Source organism: Amblyomma maculatum, chromosome 5 (assembly GCF_055883805.1).
Source record: "Amblyomma maculatum isolate TAMU_Amacu chromosome 5, ASM5588380v1, whole genome shotgun sequence".
Classification (NCBI taxonomy): domain Eukaryota; kingdom Metazoa; phylum Arthropoda; class Arachnida; order Ixodida; family Ixodidae; genus Amblyomma; species Amblyomma maculatum.
In genome coordinates, this window is record NC_139348.1 from 99,945,285 (window position 1) to 99,966,173 (window position 20,889).

Consider the following 20,889-nt stretch of genomic DNA (forward strand, 5'->3'; position numbering starts at 1 on the left):
CGTGCAGCAAAACTAGCTATTCCACAGTTTTCGGGAGTTGTGCATCGCAGTAACAAAGCCTGGTACACGCAAGAATGCCGGGATGCAAAAAAGAAACAAAATAAGGCCTGGGGAACTTTCCGCAGGTACCCAACCCAAGGAAACCTCATAGCATTTAAAAAGGCAAGAGCAGAAGCACGATTTATTCGTCGAAAGGCTGAAAAAGAATCGTGGCAGAGGTATGTGACGTCAATAAATAGTTCGATGAAGTCCAAAAAAAATGTGGGAGCAAGTTCACAAACTAGACGGAAGCTACTCCTCATTTACTATTCCCATATTGACAGCCCCCGATACTCAATCGACTCTAGAAGAACAGGCAGACATATTAGGAAGACATTTTTCTGCAGTATCTAGCTCCTCACACTACACTGACACTTTCTTAAGGTACAAAAATGTGGCTGAAAGACAAAGACTTCCCACAAGTGGCAAGAGAAATGAAAAATATAATAGTTTAATTACGCTCCAAGAAATACACACAGTACTCTCTGCCAGAAAGCAGACTGCCCCAGGGACTGATGAGGTGCATTACGAAATGTTAGCACACCTCTCTGAAAATGCTATTAAAGCACTCCTTAAATTTTTTAATAAGATATGGGTGTTAGGGAAGCTGCCAGAAGCCTGGAAAAAAGCCATTATTGTCCCATTGCTTAAACCAGGTAAACCACCAACCTCTGCATGCAGTTATCGGCCCATAGCTTTGACAAGTTGCCTTGCAAAGACCTTTGAAAGTATTTTAAATATTAGATTAAATTTTGTTCTACAATCACGACAACTACTTGACATACATCAGTGTGGCTTTAGAAAAGCACATTCAACAACTGATCATCTGGTCCGCCTCGAGAATACAGTCAGAGAAGCGTTTATACATAAACAGAGCTGTCTCGCGGTATTCTTTGATGTGGAGAAGGCCTACGATACAACTTGGAGATATGGAATACTACGTGACTTGGCAGACATAGGCATCCAGGGGAGGATGCTGAACATTTTAAGCGACTTCCTTGCCAACCGCTCATTCAGTGTCCGTCTAGGCACATGTATGTCCAAACCTTTCATTCAGGAGAACGGGGTACCTCAGGGGTGTATCCTAAGCACCACGCTTTTCATTGTTAAAATGAATTCTATGGCAAAAATAATCCCACGGTCCATTATGTATTCGATATATGTTGATGACCTGCAAATAGCCTGCACATCCGCCAGCATACCAGTGTGTGAGAGGCAAATACAAATGACATTAAACAAACTCACGGCGTGGGCAGACAACAATGGTTTTAGATTTTCCCCACAAAAAACAGTAGCTATTCTCTTCTCCCTCAAAAGAGGGCTTCACACTGACCCTACTCTGTATTTACAGGAATCTACACTGCCAGTAAAGCAAGAACACAAATTTTTAGGCCTGATCTTCGATAAAAAACTTACATTCTTACCCCACATAAATAACTTAAAAAAGAAAGCTTCTCGAGCCCTAAATATCCTTAAAGTGCTCTCAAGAAAACGGTGGGGCTCTGACAGGACATGTCTTCTTCGAATTTACCGCTCTCTGGTACGCTCCTGCTTAGACTATGGAAGCATAGTGTACGACTCAGCCAGACCATCATACTTGACACGACTCGACCCAGTACACAACACAGGCCTCCGTCTCTCAACAGGGGCTTACAGAACATCACCCATCAGTAGTCTCTATGTTGAAACTAACGAACCGTCCCTTACCGACAGAAGAACCATGCTTACGTGTGCATACATACAGAAAATAAGATCTCTTCCGAAACGCCTCTGTTATCCTATCGTTACCACATCACCATCACGAATTCTATTTAACAATAAACCCCGAGCAGTCAAACCAATCCTTCTCCGATTTGAAGAAAAATGCAGAGAATTAGACTTACTAGATGCCCTCCCCAATATTGCCAGTAGACCAGATCCACTTCCACCATGGGAGATTTTTCCCTCTATGTGTGACTTCACACTGGTACACTTAAATAAAAAGCAAACTCCTCAAGAACATATACTACAAGAGTTTCTTTCACTAGATGAAAAATACAAAACATATAAGGCCTTTTACACAGACGGATCAAAGACTACTGATTATGTGGGGAGCGCAATAATTCAGGGAAGTTCGGAGCAAACAGTGCGATTGCCTCAGTGCTCGTCAGTTTTTACTGCCGAAGGGTATGCCATATTAGTAGCCGTAGAAGCTGTACTGCAAGAAAATACTAAACGCAGTGTTATATATTCTGACTCTTTAAGTGTCATTGCAGCGCTGCACCCTAAAAATGCAGAGGAGCCCTTAATTGGAAATATCATCAACAACGCAATAAAGGCTTACAAGCAAGGACAGGAAATCAAATTTTGCTGGGTCCCTAGCCATGTAGGTATCAGGGGAATGAGGAAGCCGATAAATGTGCTGCACGGGCCCGTAACGTACAGTAAAACAAATAGACATTCCTTACAAAGATTCCATGAGGATCATACGGAGTAAACTAAGAACAAAATGGCAGACGGCTTGGGACAAGGAAATAAACAATAAACTACACCTCATAAAACCCGTCCTAGGTGAATGGAGGTCGTGCACAGATCAGGAGCGTTTCACTGAAGTGATTTTAGCCCGTCTACGCATTGGACACACACACCTTACTCATAACTTTTTACTCACAAAAGAAGTCCAGCCCCTATGTGAGAAATGCGGAGCTCAGCTCACAGTCAGTCATGTATTATTTACATGCAGACACCTAGAAACACTGCGGAAAAAATATTTTACCCGATTTTACGATGAACATATCCCTTTCCACCCAACATTGATTTTAGGCGAAGAAGCACTTATACATATTTCAAACATTTTTAGCTTTTTAGGAGAGGCAGGCCTACTTAAGAAACTATAATCCACACCCAGCGCCTCAATATATATCATGATACACCTCATCCACTTTCTCATTTCTGAGAAGAAGGCTGAGGTCCTTGATTTATTTTGTTGGGTTCCTCGGAGGTCCTTGCCTGACCAAGGACTGCACCTAAGGAAGCCTAACATTTTAAGGGAGTCATACCTTGCGTTTGGCGCATGATGGCCCCAGTCGCCTATGCGCCATTAAACCCAACACAACACAACACAAAAGACAAGCAGCTGAATAAAAAGCAATGCAACTTACAGTAGGCCACCTCTTCCTGAGTAGGCACATCATGATGGCCAAGCAAGTTCCCTGCAGTGAAATTAACCTGGCCAAATCAATGCAATTACACTATCACAGTCTTTTTTCAAGTAAAAGAATATTTACATTTGGCTCCAATTCCCACAGCAGCACAAGTGCTATCTGGGATGGCAGTTGGCATACGACACCCAGGTGGAAACGGAACTGTATAGAAAGTCACGCAACTTTGTGCTTAAGCTGGAAGTCACCTTTCTTGTTTTGAATACTATTATTCTAACCATGCATTTCAATTTAACAAAATAAAGAAATATGCAAGGTCATACTTTATTTTACAAGATTCTAAAGTTAACTAACCCCTGCAGTGGACAACTTTTCTTGCTTGCAGTTCCTGCTTGTCTTCCACTTCATGCAAAATACAAACGTATTATTTATACACAAAACGAAACTCACTGCATTTGCAAAAATTTCGCACTGAGTGAAGAGGGAACACGCTAAACTTACTGTTGTAGGCGCCACTGACGACAGCGCCCCAAGCGGCAAGCTAACCAGGCAGACCGCCGGGAGACCCCGGCATGGGCGACCGCGCCAAGCAGAGTGAAAACGGGCGTCATTACCTGGTGTATAAATAAACAGTTGCTTGTTATACCGGCTACGTCTACCACATGGTGGCAGCGGTGGGATAACCAACGCAGCGTGACACCCAGGAGGACAGCGAGCCCAACGTAAGTGGCCACAGCGTCATGCCAGACACGCGAGCCGGACCGCGGGGAAACCCCGGCATGGGCGACCGCGCCAAGCAGAGCGAAAACAGGCGCCATTACCTGATGTATAAATAAACAGTTTTGCTTGTTATACCGGCTACGTCTACCACACTTACATTCAAAAATTTTGATTTTCATGCACCCTTGCAAAGTTGCAACCTGATCTGTCAAAAATTTTTGTCCTCCAGCTCTTCTGCTCTTTTTTTTCCAAAAATTTTTCTTCTTGGAATCTAATAATTCTCGTCGTGAGCACAGTGAATCTTCAGTCTGAAGAAGACTGTAATCGATGGATGACGTTTCTTCAACTGGAAACAATTTTAGATTATGCATGTTTTTTTATGAGAAATATAAGCCAATCGTTGTTTTATAAAAGCTGTCCTTACGTGCTGGTGTCCTCCCGGAAGTTCTGCCGGTTTTTTTTGTTTGCTTGCAGGTTTTTTTTTAATATGCTATCATATTGCAACCTTTTTGCTCTAGCTTGGTTTTGCTTTTGTTTCTGAAATGCAAAACGTAATTAAAGTTTCATTAGCAAACAATGAAGAGTGATCGCAATATTCAGCAATGAAGGGAACGACACTGCATTGTTGCTAGATGAACTTAAGAAGCTTGAACTTGCCAGAATACAATTAGCTATGTTAAAAGATTGCAAATCAGGGGATTGGCTTCTTAAGCCATGTCGTGCAGCTTCCTGAGGGCATGCACTCTTTGTGCACCCATAGAAAGCCTACATGTTTGGAAGCAGCAGGACCAAATCTCTTACAGCCAGATTTACAATTTGCAGTATGGGCTAGATGGTGTGGCTCAGAAGCAAATTCTTTGGTCTGTAAATTTTTGACGAATGGTGTAAGTGATATAATTTTCACCTACTTTTTTTTTCACACTTCTTTTTATGCAACTCATCCTCATCATCGGATGAGTCGTCCGGGCTCGGGATTTTTGGAACCAAAAGACTTTTCGTGGCCATCTTCTCTTTAATTTTCTCTTCACTTTCTATATAAAAAAGCAACACCAAAAAAAGCGCATGAAGCACAACTGTCAGCAAGCATCGATCATGGTGAAGCCGGGAGAAATGTCGCCCAAATGCTTCATAACGCTGCAGCCCCGTCCGATACATCAACTCACGATGCGAGCATATCTGATGACTGTTACCGTGACATTATATGCACATCAAAAAATTTCCAGAACGTGGCCGCGAATAGTGATCTGTCCGCAGATGATTTGCTGGCACTAGCAGTGAACTTTGTACTAGAGTTCGGTTTTCCATGGAAGGGAGTTGAAGCACTGCAGAAGTTGATAATTTATATCCTTGATAGGCATGTTGTTCCAGCAACCAAGTTCCTCTTCAAGAAACACGTTGGAGCCAGGATTGATAGAGCTCATTTTTATTTTTACTGCGGGAATTGCATGACACTGCTCGCAGAGACATCCGGTGATCTGGCCGAGAGAAATCAGGTGGATGGGCGTTGCGGGACATGCTCAAGAAAGTACAGCGGCCAGCAGATGCTATTGTATGGACAGTTCTTTGTAATGCTGCCCATTAGGGTTAGGTTCGCTACTTACCGAACAGTGTTGCAGACATCCTTCGAAGCAAGTTAGAGTTAATTGAACAGAACTTGACAACAAACAAAGAAGAATTGAGTGACATCATAGATGGATCGCTTTACAAGCATATTAGGCGTGAACTGGCCCTGAAGGACCTGACTGTTACCATTAATGCCGACGGCAGCCTTCTATTCAGGTCTTCAAACTGCTCAATTTGGCCTGTGCAGCTGACAGTAAATGAACTGCCATTACACATAAGGGACAAAAATGTGTTGGTGTTGGCGTTATGGTATGGGAAGTCCCATCCGAACATAACGCTGCTCCTGGATGCCTTTGCCAACCAGATGGACGACCTGGCGACTGGCAGCATTACATGGGATTCATGCAACGAGGTGATGTTCTCAAAGGTAACTTAATTTCACACTTTTGAATGTGAGCAGGATATTGCTTAAAATTGCACAAACTTAAATCTTGTACAATTTAGAAATGGCAGCAATTGGTGTAGATGTTTCCACTTTCTACTTCTCAGCTAATGCAGCTCTGCTCCAGCATTGAAAGAGCAAACCAGTGCATATAAGCCTCGCCGGGGTGCGCAGTGGTTACGGCGCTCGACTACTGTTCCCAAGGATGCGGGATCGAATCCCGGCCTCGGCGGCCACTTTTACATGAAAGCGAAAAGCAAGGCACCCTTGTGCTGTGCGATGTCAGCGCACGCTAAAGAACCCCAGGTGGTCGAAATTTTCGGAGTCCTCCAGTACGGTGTCTCATAGCCTGAGTCACTTTGGGACGTTGAACCCCACAAACCAGTACATATCCTGTGCTGAAAATACTGCTGCTTGATTGTCGTGTTTTGTCCAGTTAGCACTGCCCCAACATGTTCTGATCATAGCACTCTAGCAGAAGACCAATAAAAACTGTGCACTAATATTAATGACAACTAGGAAAGATAGGTTGCTAGTTGTTCAGATTAGTATTGTATGCTACACAACAGGTGCAGTGAGTGTATGTGACTGTTACTTTTTAGTTTTTGTTTATGCAAAAGCTCAGTGAGATGAGTACTCACAGAGCTCAGTGAGTACTCACAGAACTGTATCGTGCATACAGAAGGCATATCAGGCATATTGGCCTGTTCAAACCGCATTCTGCTGTATGAAGCAGTCTGCGGTGGCATATGTTTTAGTCGCTGCGGTATTATAAACAGAAACGGGAATATGCGATTTCTGAGTGTTTGCATTAACTTTTATCGACGGCAGCGACCTGTTTTGCTTTGACACGGTGCTAACGACAGTACCACTTCGTTTGAGACACCGCGTTTCAAAGGATCTCAAGCGCCGAAAACCGTGACGGATGATGTCCCTATCCAGCATGACATATACTTTATACGGACAAGTATTTTTTTCTTGTAATGAAGCGTGGGATGATAGCCTGTTCACATATCTCTTTGCAAGAGGCAGATAAGGAAACAAAAGCGGGCAGGAACCGTGAAACAAATAAAAAACACTCCTGTACACGCTGCACGCACGCGCGTAAATCACTGCGGGCTGGTACGCGACGCAAAAACGCATCCACACTGGGTAGGCTTCGCCGCTGAGCCGCAAGGTGGCGACTCTGCTTGATCTCGAGGCCAATAGGGAGCTAGAAATCATATTTATAGCTCACTGTACCTGCAACTCTTCATCTCCTGCGCATCTCCACTGACGTTACAGGCTGACGCTTGTCTGCAGCCTGGGAGGCACTCCCAGACATTTTTTTTAAATTCCTGGCTGTTGCTCGCTTTCATTAGTATGCTTTATGTGACCAAGTTTTTTCATCTATAAGCATGCTTGTTCTTTTAGTCTTGTGTCTATGTGAATTGCTTTTGTCATGTATAGTATTTGATGTGGTATCTATTTTGTATTCATTTACCCAATTTCATATTCATTTAGAGTAAAAAAAACTTGTGTTGTAACTTGCCTTTGTACTTAAGAAGTCAAGCTTCAGTATATATTAATTTTTGGTCATGGAGCTGTGGTGGTTGCAATTGGGGCCAGTGCTTTGCTGCAGGGGAATTAGTGTATGGCTGCAATACAATTGTTTGAAAATATTAAATGGAATTGTATTTGCTTTGAGGCTGTGGAGATTATATGGATAATGTTTCTGTGTAGCAATATGTGCTTATATTTGATTGTTTAATTAATTTTTGTACATTTCATTGTGAATACAATCTATTATAATTTTAATGGTATTAGTATGTGGTGCTTGTGTTTTTAGTCTCAATCAGTTTCTACCTGGTAAAATATTTCAAATGTGCAATTCAGCACTTGCATAACCCCTCATTTGGATTATACAGTGCTTGACACTTCCTGAATAATTATGCAAAATTACAGTTCTTCAATTTTATCCAGAGTAGTCAATCTATTTTGCTTCTTATAAACAAGGAAAATAATACCCCTGTTACACGGGCGTTTTCAACGGCAGTTCAGTTGGCGGTCAGTTGAACTGAACTGCAGTTAGCGATTTTACACGGCAGCGCCAACTGTAGTTGAAATCTGAACTGCAGTTCAGTTCAACTGAGGTCGGGGGTCGCCGTTGAATCGGTCAACTGACAAGATGGCGGTCAGCGGACGGGGCTGCATCGGCCGAGTTGGCAACATGGATTGTCTTGGCTTTGTGAGCCACGGCAAGTAAAAATTCGGAGCCAAGAAAACAAGGCAAATAAAAGCATAAATACATCAAAAAGCCTTAAACAAATGCATAAAATGTAAAAATAAACAATTCAAGAGCTTATTTTGCATTGTTAGTAGGTTTGGCGCATGGTCACGTGACCAAGGTAGTGGTTTGTTTACCCACGTGCGTTGACTATCCCGCGGGAATTCAATAGCGCAATCACACAGTGGCAGGCTGACATGGAAGCAGCAGCGAACGGTGCGACAGCGGTCGCGGCGGCGCAGAGGCGCTTCGTTTGGACTGAAGAAATGACCAGAGTGCTAATTAATCTGTGGGAGGATTATCTTCCGCAGCTTAGAGGCCAAAGGCACAACGCGCCAGTTTATACGGAAATGACCGCCACGTTCAATGCATTGCTAGGCAGTACAGAGGTGCACGTGACGGTGAAACAGGTCCGACAGAAGTTGGAAAATTTAAACCAACTCTACAGGTAAGTGGCTGGGTGTTGATAATTATTTAATAGAAGTTTTACTGCCTAAAGCACTGTTTTCACGACTTGCAGACCCAAGAAAAAGCGCAGCGACATTGTTTACTTTGTAGCACGTGCAGTCATTGTCATTTGATTGTGCGCCGGCGATTTTTTAGCCTTGCGTAAATAATCTTCACAGTACTTTTCTTCTGTAGCAAAAGTGAAACTTTATTAGACAGAACATATTTCGCACAATACATAAATATACAGACAAGACGCAAAAGTAATAACGCATGTGAAACACATAAAAAAATCAGCAATTCAACAAATACATCTTCAAGTTATTCTTAAATGTGGGGTGCGAAGAAGGAAAGCCACAACAAAGAGAAGTGCCAGGTAGAATCAGAGGAATTGTTAAGATGGCTTTTCAAAAAGTAGAGTACATCCAAAATGTGGAAAATATAGGTAGAGTGACACTAGAGAAACAGATGAATTTGCCAGTGTTACAAATTCCTGGTTCTGTTGTAAAACTTTGTGTTCACATTGATATCTGAAATGCTTTTTGTATCAGTGAGTGACTGTTCATTTTAATTTTTTTCTCAATTACTACATTGTTTGCCTTGAATGGGAACAAATTGTGTTGCTGCATTTACAAGGCAATAGCTGTTGTTGACGCTTCTCTTATTTACAGAAAGCACAGCAGATGTGCTGCTGGCTCTGCGGCCATCCAATGGCCATATTTTCATAGCCTACATAGATTTTTAGGATCATTGCCTTTCAATGACAGGAGCCTCCTGGAGGAAAGTTACCAGGTGTGTGCGAGTTGCAATGCTTTCACTCAAGTCATTATTGTAAAGTGATTTTGAATCAAATGAACCTTAATACCACAAAAGTGCTCACTGAAGTAACAGTAAAACTTAGTTTTTGTACATGTTCACTTGTTTGTAGTAAATATTTGGATAATGCATACTTGTATTCTTTTGTATTACTTAACACTATGCTGCTGTTCTTGCTTATATTGTTTTGCTATGATACTTGTCGTTCTGTCTACGGTCACTTCTGTGTGGGTATTCTATAATTTAAGCATACATTTTTTTTTCTCCCTTTCCTCTCGAGTTATATTTGTTAGAACATACTGTAGTTTTACTTTTTACATTTGATGTTACCGCTGCTGCCTTTCATACCTCCTAACTAGTTCAGGAGATTTCAGTAGAGTATTTTTCACTATGGGAACTCCTTTTGTACTTATTTATTATGTATGTAATATTATGTGTGCACTACAAACTTGAAACAGCAAAAAGAAAAAAAGAGAGAGCAGACTGATATATTGCACGGTTCAGTCTTGTGGGCTTTCTGTTTAATATCATACTATGTTTGGCAGTACCATGAAGAGAGAAATTTGTCTGCAAATTATTTAATCGTTCACCATGTAGTAAATATAGCAGAGTGCAAAAGAAGTATTAGATGCGAATGATGTATTGAAAAAGGTACAGGTTTCTGCAAGTGCCATTTTTAGGCCATGAAACAAGTTAACATAAATGGCAATATAAAGCACATACAAGCAAGTTCACTTTGGTTGATTATGAAACCATTCTCTTCTTTTAGCTGGAGGTGGTCACGGAGATGGCAGCCGGCGCACAGGTGTTGGCCTCAGCACCAAATGATGACTCAACTGCGCTGGGCCTGGGCGACCTGCTCGGCGATACAGCTGGCCCATCGTCTACTGCATCACAAAGTGGGAGCCCGGCTGAAACGGAAAACAGGCGACCCGGTCACCGGAGGGTTCGGCGCAACACAGCAACACTGGACAGAATGATGAATGCCTACGAGGCCGAAACTGAAAGAGCAGCCCAGTTCTCGCAGCAGGAGCTGAGAATTGCCAGAAGGGCAAATCGCCTCCAGAAGGAGGCCAATGATATTCAACGTGAGCTCGTAAAAGTTATATCACGTTACTGTGAAAGGAACAAGAAATAAAATGTAAAGGCTTGAACATGTCTTCTTTGTGCACCCAAACGTACACACGTTCTCAGCAGATATATGTGATTCTCATGCTGTTACAATGCTGCCACATAAAGCCAAGGCTGTTGGCAAAAAGGCCTGCAATCACCCCTCATTACTGAGAGAGAGAGAGAAATAACGAAATTTTGTTTGGTCGTAACAGATTACAAAAGCAGCAGTGAAACTTACACATTCGTGGTGTGGAGGTGCCTCGCCAAAGCACGCCGCACTCTTTCTGCAGACAAACTTGTTGCACTGCTGGAGCAGACAGGTTGAGGAAGTCGATGCCCACCTTCTTCAGCCCAGTGGGAGTCGCATTCATCTCTCATCTGTTAACAAATGTTATGAATAGTGCAGCATGTTCGCACAATGCGATTGGCATTACCAATGTCGCATTCAAGACCTTTCAAGATCCTGAATCGCGCCTTCAATCTCCCGAAGGCGTTTTCTACCACTCTCCTTGCTTTTGAGAGGGAGTAGTTGAATGTGCTCACAACCTCATTCCCAGTGTGCCGATGGGGATATGGCTTCATGAGATGGGGCTCGAGGGGGAAGGCTTGGTCACATAGCAAAACTGCACCAATACTCTCTCCCTCAATCAACTTTTGCGACACAGAGAAAAAAACCTGTGCTTGCTAAATGAGGCAGCACTGTGCGTTTGTACACTTCGGAATCGTGGTTTCTGCCAGGTGATCCTACGTTTGTGTACATAAACCTGTACGTGTGGTCAACCACTGCGAGCAATATAATGCTATACCACCCCTTATAGTTAAAATAATCTTGTGCGTTTTCTTTCGGGGGTGACACTTTGATGTGACATCCATCGAGAGCACCGAAGCCTTGCGGAAAACCAGTCACGGTTGAAAATTGCCGCACATGTTCGTCGATGCCATCTCTTGGGGGCATCTTCACTACTATTGGCTCCAGTTCGTCCACAACAATGTCACAGAACTCGCGAAAGATAATATTCACCGATGGGCGGCTCACTCCAAACAAGTTCGCTATTGATCTTTCCTCCCCGGAACTTTCGAGTCTGTAGAGAGACAACGCAACCCGTTTGTCCAGTGGGATGGCTCTCCTCATGTTCGTGTCTATGCGCTGAAGCCGTCCACATGAGCTCAGGATATAGGCGAACGTCTCCCGCGCAACCCGAAAGTTCGCTTTGAAGTCTTGGTCAGACAGCATTGGTACTGTGGTGTCGTACCAGGACGGAGGTCGAGGTAGTGTCCACAGTCGTGGCTCCTTCGTGCACATTCTTAATGCGCACATCATGAGAAAGCGGCATCGCTTCTCCGCCGCTTGCCTCTTCTTTCTGATTGCGGATCGCTTTATATTTAAAACATGTAACTCGCTTCTTTTGGCAGAAAGCAAAGCCTGCTGTTGAGCAAGAAGAAGGCATAGCTCATCACGCTGATTTCCCAAACGGCTCAAAGACATACCGATGTTTGCACGAGTCAGTGAGCAAAAAGGCTCTCCGAAAAAGCGCACCGCTGCAATCAAACACTGAAGTGGACCGGAATACATTGCGGGAAGGCACTGTAACATTAGCTTGCGGCAAACACCCAGCCACGATACACCATGCAAAACGACAAAGCAGCAGCGCCAGAAAGTGGCTCTAGCCGATCCTCGTCGGATAGTCTCGGCTAAAACTTTACCGTCATTATGGCAAAATTGCGATCACAGCGCAAAATACACAGAAAAATTGTAAATTACATGCGAACAGACAATTATTTGAAGAAAAAACATGTATAAGCTGTTTTGCGAATATTTTTAGTTCGGTTTATGTGCGAGGTCACGTGGTTATAATGTGAACTGAACAGATCCAACTGAACGCGAATTTGGTCGCGTAACAGCAGGCACAGCTCAGTTAACTGAACGGCAGTTGAAAAACTGAACTGCCGTTAAACTGAACTGCCGTTGAAGTCATCCGTGTAACACGGGTATAAGTATTTTTGGCATCTGCAAATGAAATATCACTTGGTGATGACTGCAGAAGGTTTCTAAACATCTGGGTGTTGAAAACCATTTATAATGAATTATGATGAGCTGCCAGTGATCCAAGTAATTGTCACCATGAAGTGAACAGCATCAAATAAATGGTTCGTTTCACTTCATTTCACATATACTGTGTTAGGCTCCTCCTTGATGGCAACTAACCATGGATGCCACCCTTGCTCATGATGAGAGCCACCAAGTGTGCAATTACATGCCATGCCCTGTGTTGAGCTATATGAACCTAGCTCACTGCTCAATGCAGGGAAAGAGAAGTGAGTGACATGCTGTCCACACTTGGATGGGTGGGTAATACACAGCGATGGGGGCAAAATGTGCACTGCTGGATGCATTTACTGCATGCTGGAACTCCTGGCTAACTCAATACATTGTTGTACAGTAATCTACATTGCACACGGCAGTCAACTTCAGTCATTATTAATTTTTCTGGCAGTTTATTTTCTACGTACATTGATAAGTACACCATTGCATACCTTCCAACCCTCCCGATTCGCCCAGAAGACCCCTGATGTTTGACTGAAATTGCCGATTGTACTACTGCTGACATATCTCTCAAATAGTTTTCACTATACCCAAGAAGGAATGTTTTTGCAAACCCGGCATCGCCTGATCTGTAGCTGCATCATTTTCACCAGCACCAGCATCATCGCCTAACCAGCCGAACCAAACCAAACCCATTAATTGTAATTGCATATAAAGGGTGCGGTGGTCAGTTTGAAGTTCAGGTTGTTCTTGAAGTATTTGCAGATGTTTCTGAAGTCTCATACTTCCGAATTTTTGTGGTTCATGCGATCGAGAAAAGGCAAACACTTTGCACATGTGGATGCAACATCAACACATCTCATGTCGGTGAAGGCGATTTTAAACTGAAGCTAGTACTAGAACTAAGTTCTGCTCATCAGTATGAAATGGAACACCTTAACACCTGAAACTAGAGAGGGGCCATCAGTCTAGATCATGTTTTCAGGGGTGCAACACCTGCGCCAATTGCGCCATTTTGATACAGTTGCATTTTTCTGCGCCAAGATGCCCCAAGAAGCCGCAAAACATTTGCCAAATGCAGGGACAAATTTCTGCGGCCGTGACATGACCGGTCACGACGTTTCAGACACTGCAGCGTACGTCACTGGCATTTTAATTACTTTTATTTTGAGATGGCGTCACGCCATTCTAATGCCTACTCATAGTTTTCCCTCTTTCATCCATGTGCTTCCTCCACCCTGAGTACGCTCAACCGTTGCGGATTGAGGATACTTCACCGCACGGGTGACAGCTCGTGTGGTACCATAAGTATAAAGGAGGCTATGGTGGTACGTCTCCAGTTTGTAACGATCGGCACCACTGCTACTGCGTCGCATTGCGGAAAGGGCCGTGGTGGTACTTGTGATTTCGGAACAATACTTGAACACTGTGTTTTAGGTGCTGCGTGCCTTTAATGGGTGTAGGTCTAGGTTTTTATGCTGCTCTTAGAAGTTTTCGGTATTTTGCGGGGCCATTCAGGTACAGCAAGGCTGTTCTTATGGTGTCTCGTCAATGGACTCACTTTCCCGTCGTCAGATAGTGTAGCAGGTGCGTCAGTTATAGCTTGTGTTATTGCTAAAGTGGTACATGCGAAATTTATTGCGGATGTCAGCAGGTCGAGAAACGCGCAGCAGCATTAAATTCCATAACACCGCAGAGGAGCCCAAGGCTGCCAAAATTAACATTTATGGATGGCTGAAATACTATACAAACTCTGCTCTGTGAACGAAATACACCTGTATAACCTATTATACAGGTGTATACAATGTATAACCTATTATCCTGAGTCATCGCCTACCTCTTCTTAATGAAAATATTGCGTCTAAACCCACCGACTCATCGCCAGCCCATATAGAAAGCGTAATCACGAGCTCGATGCGCTCGCTCGTCAGTTTTCTTTGCCTATGACTTGCTTTCTTATCTGCCCTTTCACCTTTTGGTTGCTATTTTTCTTTTCTTTGTCGTTTTTCTGGGTGCTTTTGAATCAACATTTTGTTTTTGTACTAGGCTCGCTTTTGGGCTCAGGCTGATCGCAGTCACGGCTCGAATTGAGCTCTTCTGGAGCTACCCTTGCACAATGCAAGCTGTGGATTTCGGAGACAGTAAAGCAGTGTTTGATGATTCTTGTGAACAAAATAAGATCCCGTGATTAAGATTGTCAAACCGCTCTACATATATAAAAAAAAGAGCAGATTCTCTAGTTTTTTCCTTTTTTTTTCGGTCCCACAGTTTTAAAAATTAGCCTCCTTGGTTTCATGAGTTACACTCTTTTTTTTTTTTTTAATGTGATAGCATGCCTTGCCATACAAAACGCTTATTTACAAAAATAGGTACATGCAGCACCGGGGATAGGTGGCCCTTGCTATATTTCCTTTGGATCACATTCATGTGGACCGATATTCTCATCTTTTCATCTTTTTGTGCTGAAAGTAAGGTTTCTTCCAAGTTTAACGGCTCCAAAATTTAAATTCGTGCTGCACAGTGCAGTATTATTTTCCTCTGAGCTGCTCCAAATATAGATTTCACTGCACCAAACCAAGATTTTGCTGCTCCAAAAATTGCTACAAATCCTAATTGAACTGTTGCACCTCTGTGTTTTGACAAAAACTACTCCGACAGATTTTTGAAGCTAGCAAATTGTCCTATTGCAAGATCCCCACTATAGAGCTCATTTACACTGCCTGAAAATGGGTGGACCCCCCTCCCCCAATTGAATGATCCCGTTCCTCGGTCCCATCAGGGACCACACAAGCTTCATATGGGAACAGCATGACTCCTTAAGGGAACAGTAGCATCCAATGTCGAACCAGATGGGCTTCAACTGGGATCATTAGGTGCTTTCTGGAACCAGCAACCTCCCATATGGGTTCATTAAGGTCAGCATTTCCAGCAACCCTCCATATGGGACCATTAAGGCACCATATGGAACCAGAAGGGTCTCTTCTGGTGCTTTCTGGAACCAGCAACCTCTCATATGGGGCCATTAAGGTCTGCATCTCGAACCAGCAGCCTTCCATATGGGACCATTAAAAACCGGATGATTCAAGTAGAAACCAGAAGCAATCCTATAAGGGCATTTTCGCCTGGGAGATTAAGGATGAATAAATGATTAAATGAATGGAAAGCTTTTTCGCTGTTACTGTAGTTCCACATGAATCAACTAGCTCAGATCCAAATCGTCGTGCAGTTTACTCTCCATGTGCTGCTATATTAGAGCCACTTTCTGATTACCGAAGCTTTGGGAAATTACAGAACCTTGCAGATGCAACAGCTAATATCCCATATCATGCAGTTGTGAGAACTCCAACGCAGCACTCATGTTTGTGTATTCCTGGAGGTTTTCCATGCCAAGCCATTGATGTTTTCCCGTGTCGTCGAGGAGGTGGCCAAAGTTTTCCTCAATGTGGCAAAACAATTTCGACACGATGCTCGACATGGCAGAGCTGCATCGGTTGAAAATTGGCTCCAAATCCCACCAGCGGTTTGGGTAGGCGAGGCGTCGCAGTCCCATGAGCATATCCTCTTTGCCCGACACGTGCACACCTTGGCTGCTGTCCAGCATTTCGGGAATTTTTAGTGCGGTTTTCAACCCATCGGTGTGTTCCTATCAGAACCGAAACATTCTTCGGAACTTCTCCAAAGCATCAGCATTCAGCAGACCGAGGCTCGACTTGTACCGTAGTGTCGCCGGTGAGTGCCGCAGCCGATGACCAAGAAAAAGATCTTCGAGCTCCGGCCAGCTGAGATCTAAATACAACAGCTAACCGCACAGCACATTAGCGCGAGCCTGGGTCATTTTCAGCATGACGAAAATAACACGCCCAGACAGTACACTGACGGTTCAAGAGAAGCTAAACCACCGTGATCCAAACCCAAAACCACCATTATGGTGGCTAGAAGGGTTAGGTAACGCGAACAGGCGGAGCACGCCGCTCCTCCGATTCATGCCTCGCGTAGGTAGCGCTGCTCTCAGCTCTTCGATGCGTGCTCGGCTCGCGCTGGGGTAAACTTTGCTGCGATTGCAGCGCAGTCATACCAACAAAATGTTAAAATTATTGTTACCACTTGAAATATTTTAACCAGGTAAGTAAAATAGGCAAGTCAGGAGTGACGTATACTGCAAATATGCTCTTTGGCACCGTGAAAACGGGCGATGCGGCTGTGCTGGTTGTTATGCTGTTTAAACGACAAAGTTTTGGTCTGAAGGTAAATTACGTTCCCTTTCCTGATGCGCACAGTGGTCGCAGTTATAAAGCTAATTATTTTGGCTTGGTTTTGTGAGCTTTAAAAAGCCAAAGCGACTTGGGCAGAGGGGCACTGCAGTCGAAGACTGCTGAGGATGCAGATGACATGCGATTATTTAACGTGCGCTTACGTCGCACAGTATGCAAGCACCAGGCTAATTTGCATTCTTTTGTTCTCTGCGGATTTCCAGTGAGTCTAAAGTGAGAAAGTGCAATTTTTAGCCAGATGATAGCCAGAACGTACAACACGCGATGTGAAACGGTATTTAAGTACAGAAGGAAAAAATTGCAGTTTCATTGACAAGAAAATCTCATGGATAAATAAAGTTTTGTTTATTGCACTTAAGGTCAAGAATGCTGAAAAGAAAAGGGAAATATCACAATGTTGAGGTTGCTGCTGAAGTCCTCAAATATACATGTATTACAGGTAGAAATAAAAATTCCAGACAGAACTGCCCACAACCAAATAGCAAATTGAAGCACCCGCCTCAGCTTCAACAGTTTCATTGTCTCTTGCCTTTCTTTTCGCAATGAATTCTGCGTCTTCAGGTAGAAGTGCCTTCTGGTGAGAACATAGAACTTGATCACTTTGTTTGTCACAGATCTACTATGTTCGTGACAACCAACCAGCTGCAGTTTGGTCATTTGGAGAAAGGATACCAAATCCATAAGGCTGTCCCTTCGGATTTCACGCACACTAAAACAGCGAGTAAAAATGTTTTCAAGGGATGTCACAAGGGCATTTAGGGTTGATGGAAACACAAGACCACCTTTGTCAACTGCACTCATAAGACATGCTGCATCAGGAGCAGTTCCGTCCTTCAGACTGAGGAGTTGTCTACAGCACTCTTCACATTTCGTGCTAGCAATGAATTTCTTCGCCACATAGCCAGCGATATAAAATATCAGCCTTGAATCACTGGCTTGAGTGATGAAAGATGTGTGTTCGATGCCACAGTCCTTGAGAATTTCATTGGCCTCACTCAAGTCTCCCACGTCGAGCAGCTGGTCAATCTTTTTTTTGAGATTTCACCTTCTCTACATCATATTCCGATGGGCACATTTTCATGACTGGGTGATTTTGCCAGATTCTGGAAAGTCAGGCAGTTCACTGATATTAAAAACTGTGTCGGGGTGGGATGATCATTGCACCCCGACATCTGCCTCACGATCCCAAAGAGTCTTTCAATTGGGTCCTGGCTCAGCCTGGACATCATCAGGTACCATAGTTGAGCTTTGTAGTCACATAGGTGAGGAGAGCCAGGGTGCTTGAAAGTGTGACGCGAAGTCCTTCACTTGTGCTCTGACTAAGGTAGCCTTGCCATTGCGACCCTGCGATTTCCTCCCATGTGTCCAGATAGGCCAAAAAATCCTTTATGCATTTTTCATGTGCCCTGTCTGGCCTTAGCGCATCAGAGCTGCATCTTGATGTCATTGCTTCAATTAATGCTCTCATCTTGTCCATGAAAGCTACAGTAGCAACTAAATCTCCACACTGTCTCTCAATTTCTTCCTTGTACAAGAAGAGACCTCTTAGGGCCTCATCACTGAAAAGCCGAAATGCGTAGCTCACCCTCATCTTCTCGAATCCGTTTGGATGCACCTGATTTGTTCTCATGTGGCATTGCTTTCAGGGTGGTTTCGTGCCTCTCATCACATTTACGAGCATAGTCCAAATGGTCAGCACAAGCATGTCCTTCAGGGATCTTAAAGCCAGCTTGCACAAACCTGTTCCTCACACATTTGACAAGGTGAGGAAAGTCTGACAAAAAATACAACCACCGTTCTGCGTCAGTGGGATGCTGCCTTCTGCAAACTGTTCTGCCTTTTTTCCACATATTCCAGATGAGCGCCACATACTTCTGTTCCACGACGCCCCGTCAAGTCACAAAATCTATGTGCAGGCCTGCGTTCTCACTCATTATTACCGTCTGCAGAATTATCTGGTAGAGAATATCAGACTTCGCACTACTATGAGAAGCAAACACACCAAGAATTTGATGCCAGCTTCCTGAGAACGGCTTGAACATGACAACCAAGCCGTGGTCAGCTTTCCAAGATCGACGAAGCCTTCAATGTTGCCGTCAGGTGCAAGCCTTATGTGCTCCGGCAGTTTCATCTCATCGATGAGAAGACCACCATGACGATGAAAAGGTTCCATTGTTTTTGTCTTTTCTGCAATGGCTGCAAATACTTTTTCGCTTAGACCAAATCCACTCCTGTAACACTTCAGGTGGCTACGCAAACACGTACGAGAAGGCAGAGTCATAATCTTGTTTTTTCGGATGTGCTCATAAAGTCGTGGGCTTTCCATGCACATTATAGCACACTCAAGCACCCATTCACTCTCATACCTCATCCCTTTCGTGCTTCGTCTCTTTGAAGCTGTGAGGCAGGCCAAGATCTGTTGCTGTTGCTTGATGGGCATCCCTTTAATCCGCTCTTGAAACACTGCACAATCAATCTGTGAATGTTCTTGTTGAAGATTTTTGATTTAAGACTTTGTTCTGAGGATGCAAACTTTAGACCTTTTTAGCTTTGCTGTCCTTAGCTTCATCTTGTATGAAGGAGTTTTAGCTGAACCTTTGGCTGTTCTCTTCTTGTATGAAGCTTGATTGAGGAGCAGCTTTCGCAAATACTTGCATTGTGGGCAAGGTTTCCCTGCTGTGGGACTGACTCCTGGACAGGATGCACTAAAGCACTTGCCTCCACAAGTCTTCGTCCTCCGTTCTGCACTAGTTTTGAACTCACCCTCCTCACCAAAATCGCTGCACAGACTCATAGCATTAACTTGACGAAGTAAGTCTTCAACCATCGCAGTATTTGTCACTGTGACGTTTTTCACTTTAGTGGCTAGCACAAACACTACAGCATGAATACTGTGGCCATATACTGTGCACAAAACCATATTTTCAAAGAAGAGACTATGTCTGTTTACACCACACACGGTAAAACCTACAATATTTTCAGCACCAGCGATTTGGTGCCTTGCCCAGTAGCAGTTTGGCAACTCACATTTCATGAGATTAGGCAACGACACAATATTTTCGTCAGCAGGAGCTTCGTCGTTTTGTTCTTGAGCATAATTTCTTTCATCGTTCAAAGAGCGACTGCTATCAATGCGGGAGGTCTTAGAAGGTAAGCCAGAGGTTGATGTCTTTGATTTTCTTTTCGCTTGCACTTTCTTCGAGAGATAAGACGACACATAAGGATATATGGTAGGGATAGCATCTGTCATTAACACAGGGCGGTCACGCGGGATCTTCACTATTTGTCTATTAATGACGTGTGTAAAATCAGGTAAAATGTATTGCTGCTCAAAATGCAGCTCACAAAGCACTGACCGCTCGTCCAGAGGTTTATCAGCACGAGGTGCTGCTCGACTCCAAGCTTGGAAGCGCTCTGCATCTTTAGGCACAGAAAACAATGACACACGCCGATCATGCTTCCTTGATGACACATACCCAGACGTGCAGCCCGGTGCGAATCAATGGGTCTGCGTCGCCTTCTTCGCTTTCCCACCGCAGTCCATTTGTAAAAAAAAAAATAAAATAAATGCAGGACAAACAGAAAAGTACGCACAGGTACTACATACTCGCACTAGCACTTCGGCGAGAAAAACTACATAGCCACCAAACAAAAAAGGATAAACTGAGCTAGGGTAAAGCCGATCGAAAATTAGCACCACAGCTCAAGCAGCATCTACAGGCAAACAACGAACGAACGCGCGGGCGTGTGCCGGAGCATAGCCTCCTTTATACTCTCTGTGCCCGTCAGCTCAACGCGATAACAATAGCGCGGCACCGTCGCGGATGTTGCGCGATGCCGCCGTTCTCACTGCTGGGGGCGCCACTGAAAGAGGGTCAGGGAGCAGACAGCGGGGGGAGTACCACGTCGTTGCTATTTGCCACAAGCGGAACGTTTGCAATTAAATCTGTGTTACACCTTTCTATTCTACTTGAAAGGCGGATTTATCTACGAGTAACGGCCGTTTAACGCATTTTGTTGCCGAGACG

At 43.9% G+C, this 20,889-nt stretch overlaps 1 protein-coding gene and 1 pseudogene across 1 annotated transcript; one reads left to right on the plus strand and one right to left on the minus strand.

Moving 5' to 3' along the window:
• The first annotated feature begins 5,020 nt into the window (after nt 1–5,020).
• On the plus strand, nt 5,021–10,871 carry LOC146189018 (uncharacterized; annotated as a pseudogene).
• A 318-nt stretch (nt 10,872–11,189) lies between these two features.
• On the minus strand, nt 11,190–11,849 carry LOC146189019 (uncharacterized). Its single transcript, XM_084605162.1, has one exon. The coding sequence runs from the start codon at nt 11,847–11,849 to the stop codon at nt 11,190–11,192; it is 660 nt and encodes a 219-aa protein (XP_084461288.1).
• Between the last annotated feature and the right edge of the window lie 9,040 nt (nt 11,850–20,889).

Excerpts from the sequence above, each read along its gene's own strand:
- LOC146189019 (XM_084605162.1), bottom strand. The coding sequence starts at position 11,849 with ATGTGCACGAAGGAGCCACGACTGTGGACACTACCTCGACCTCCGTCC.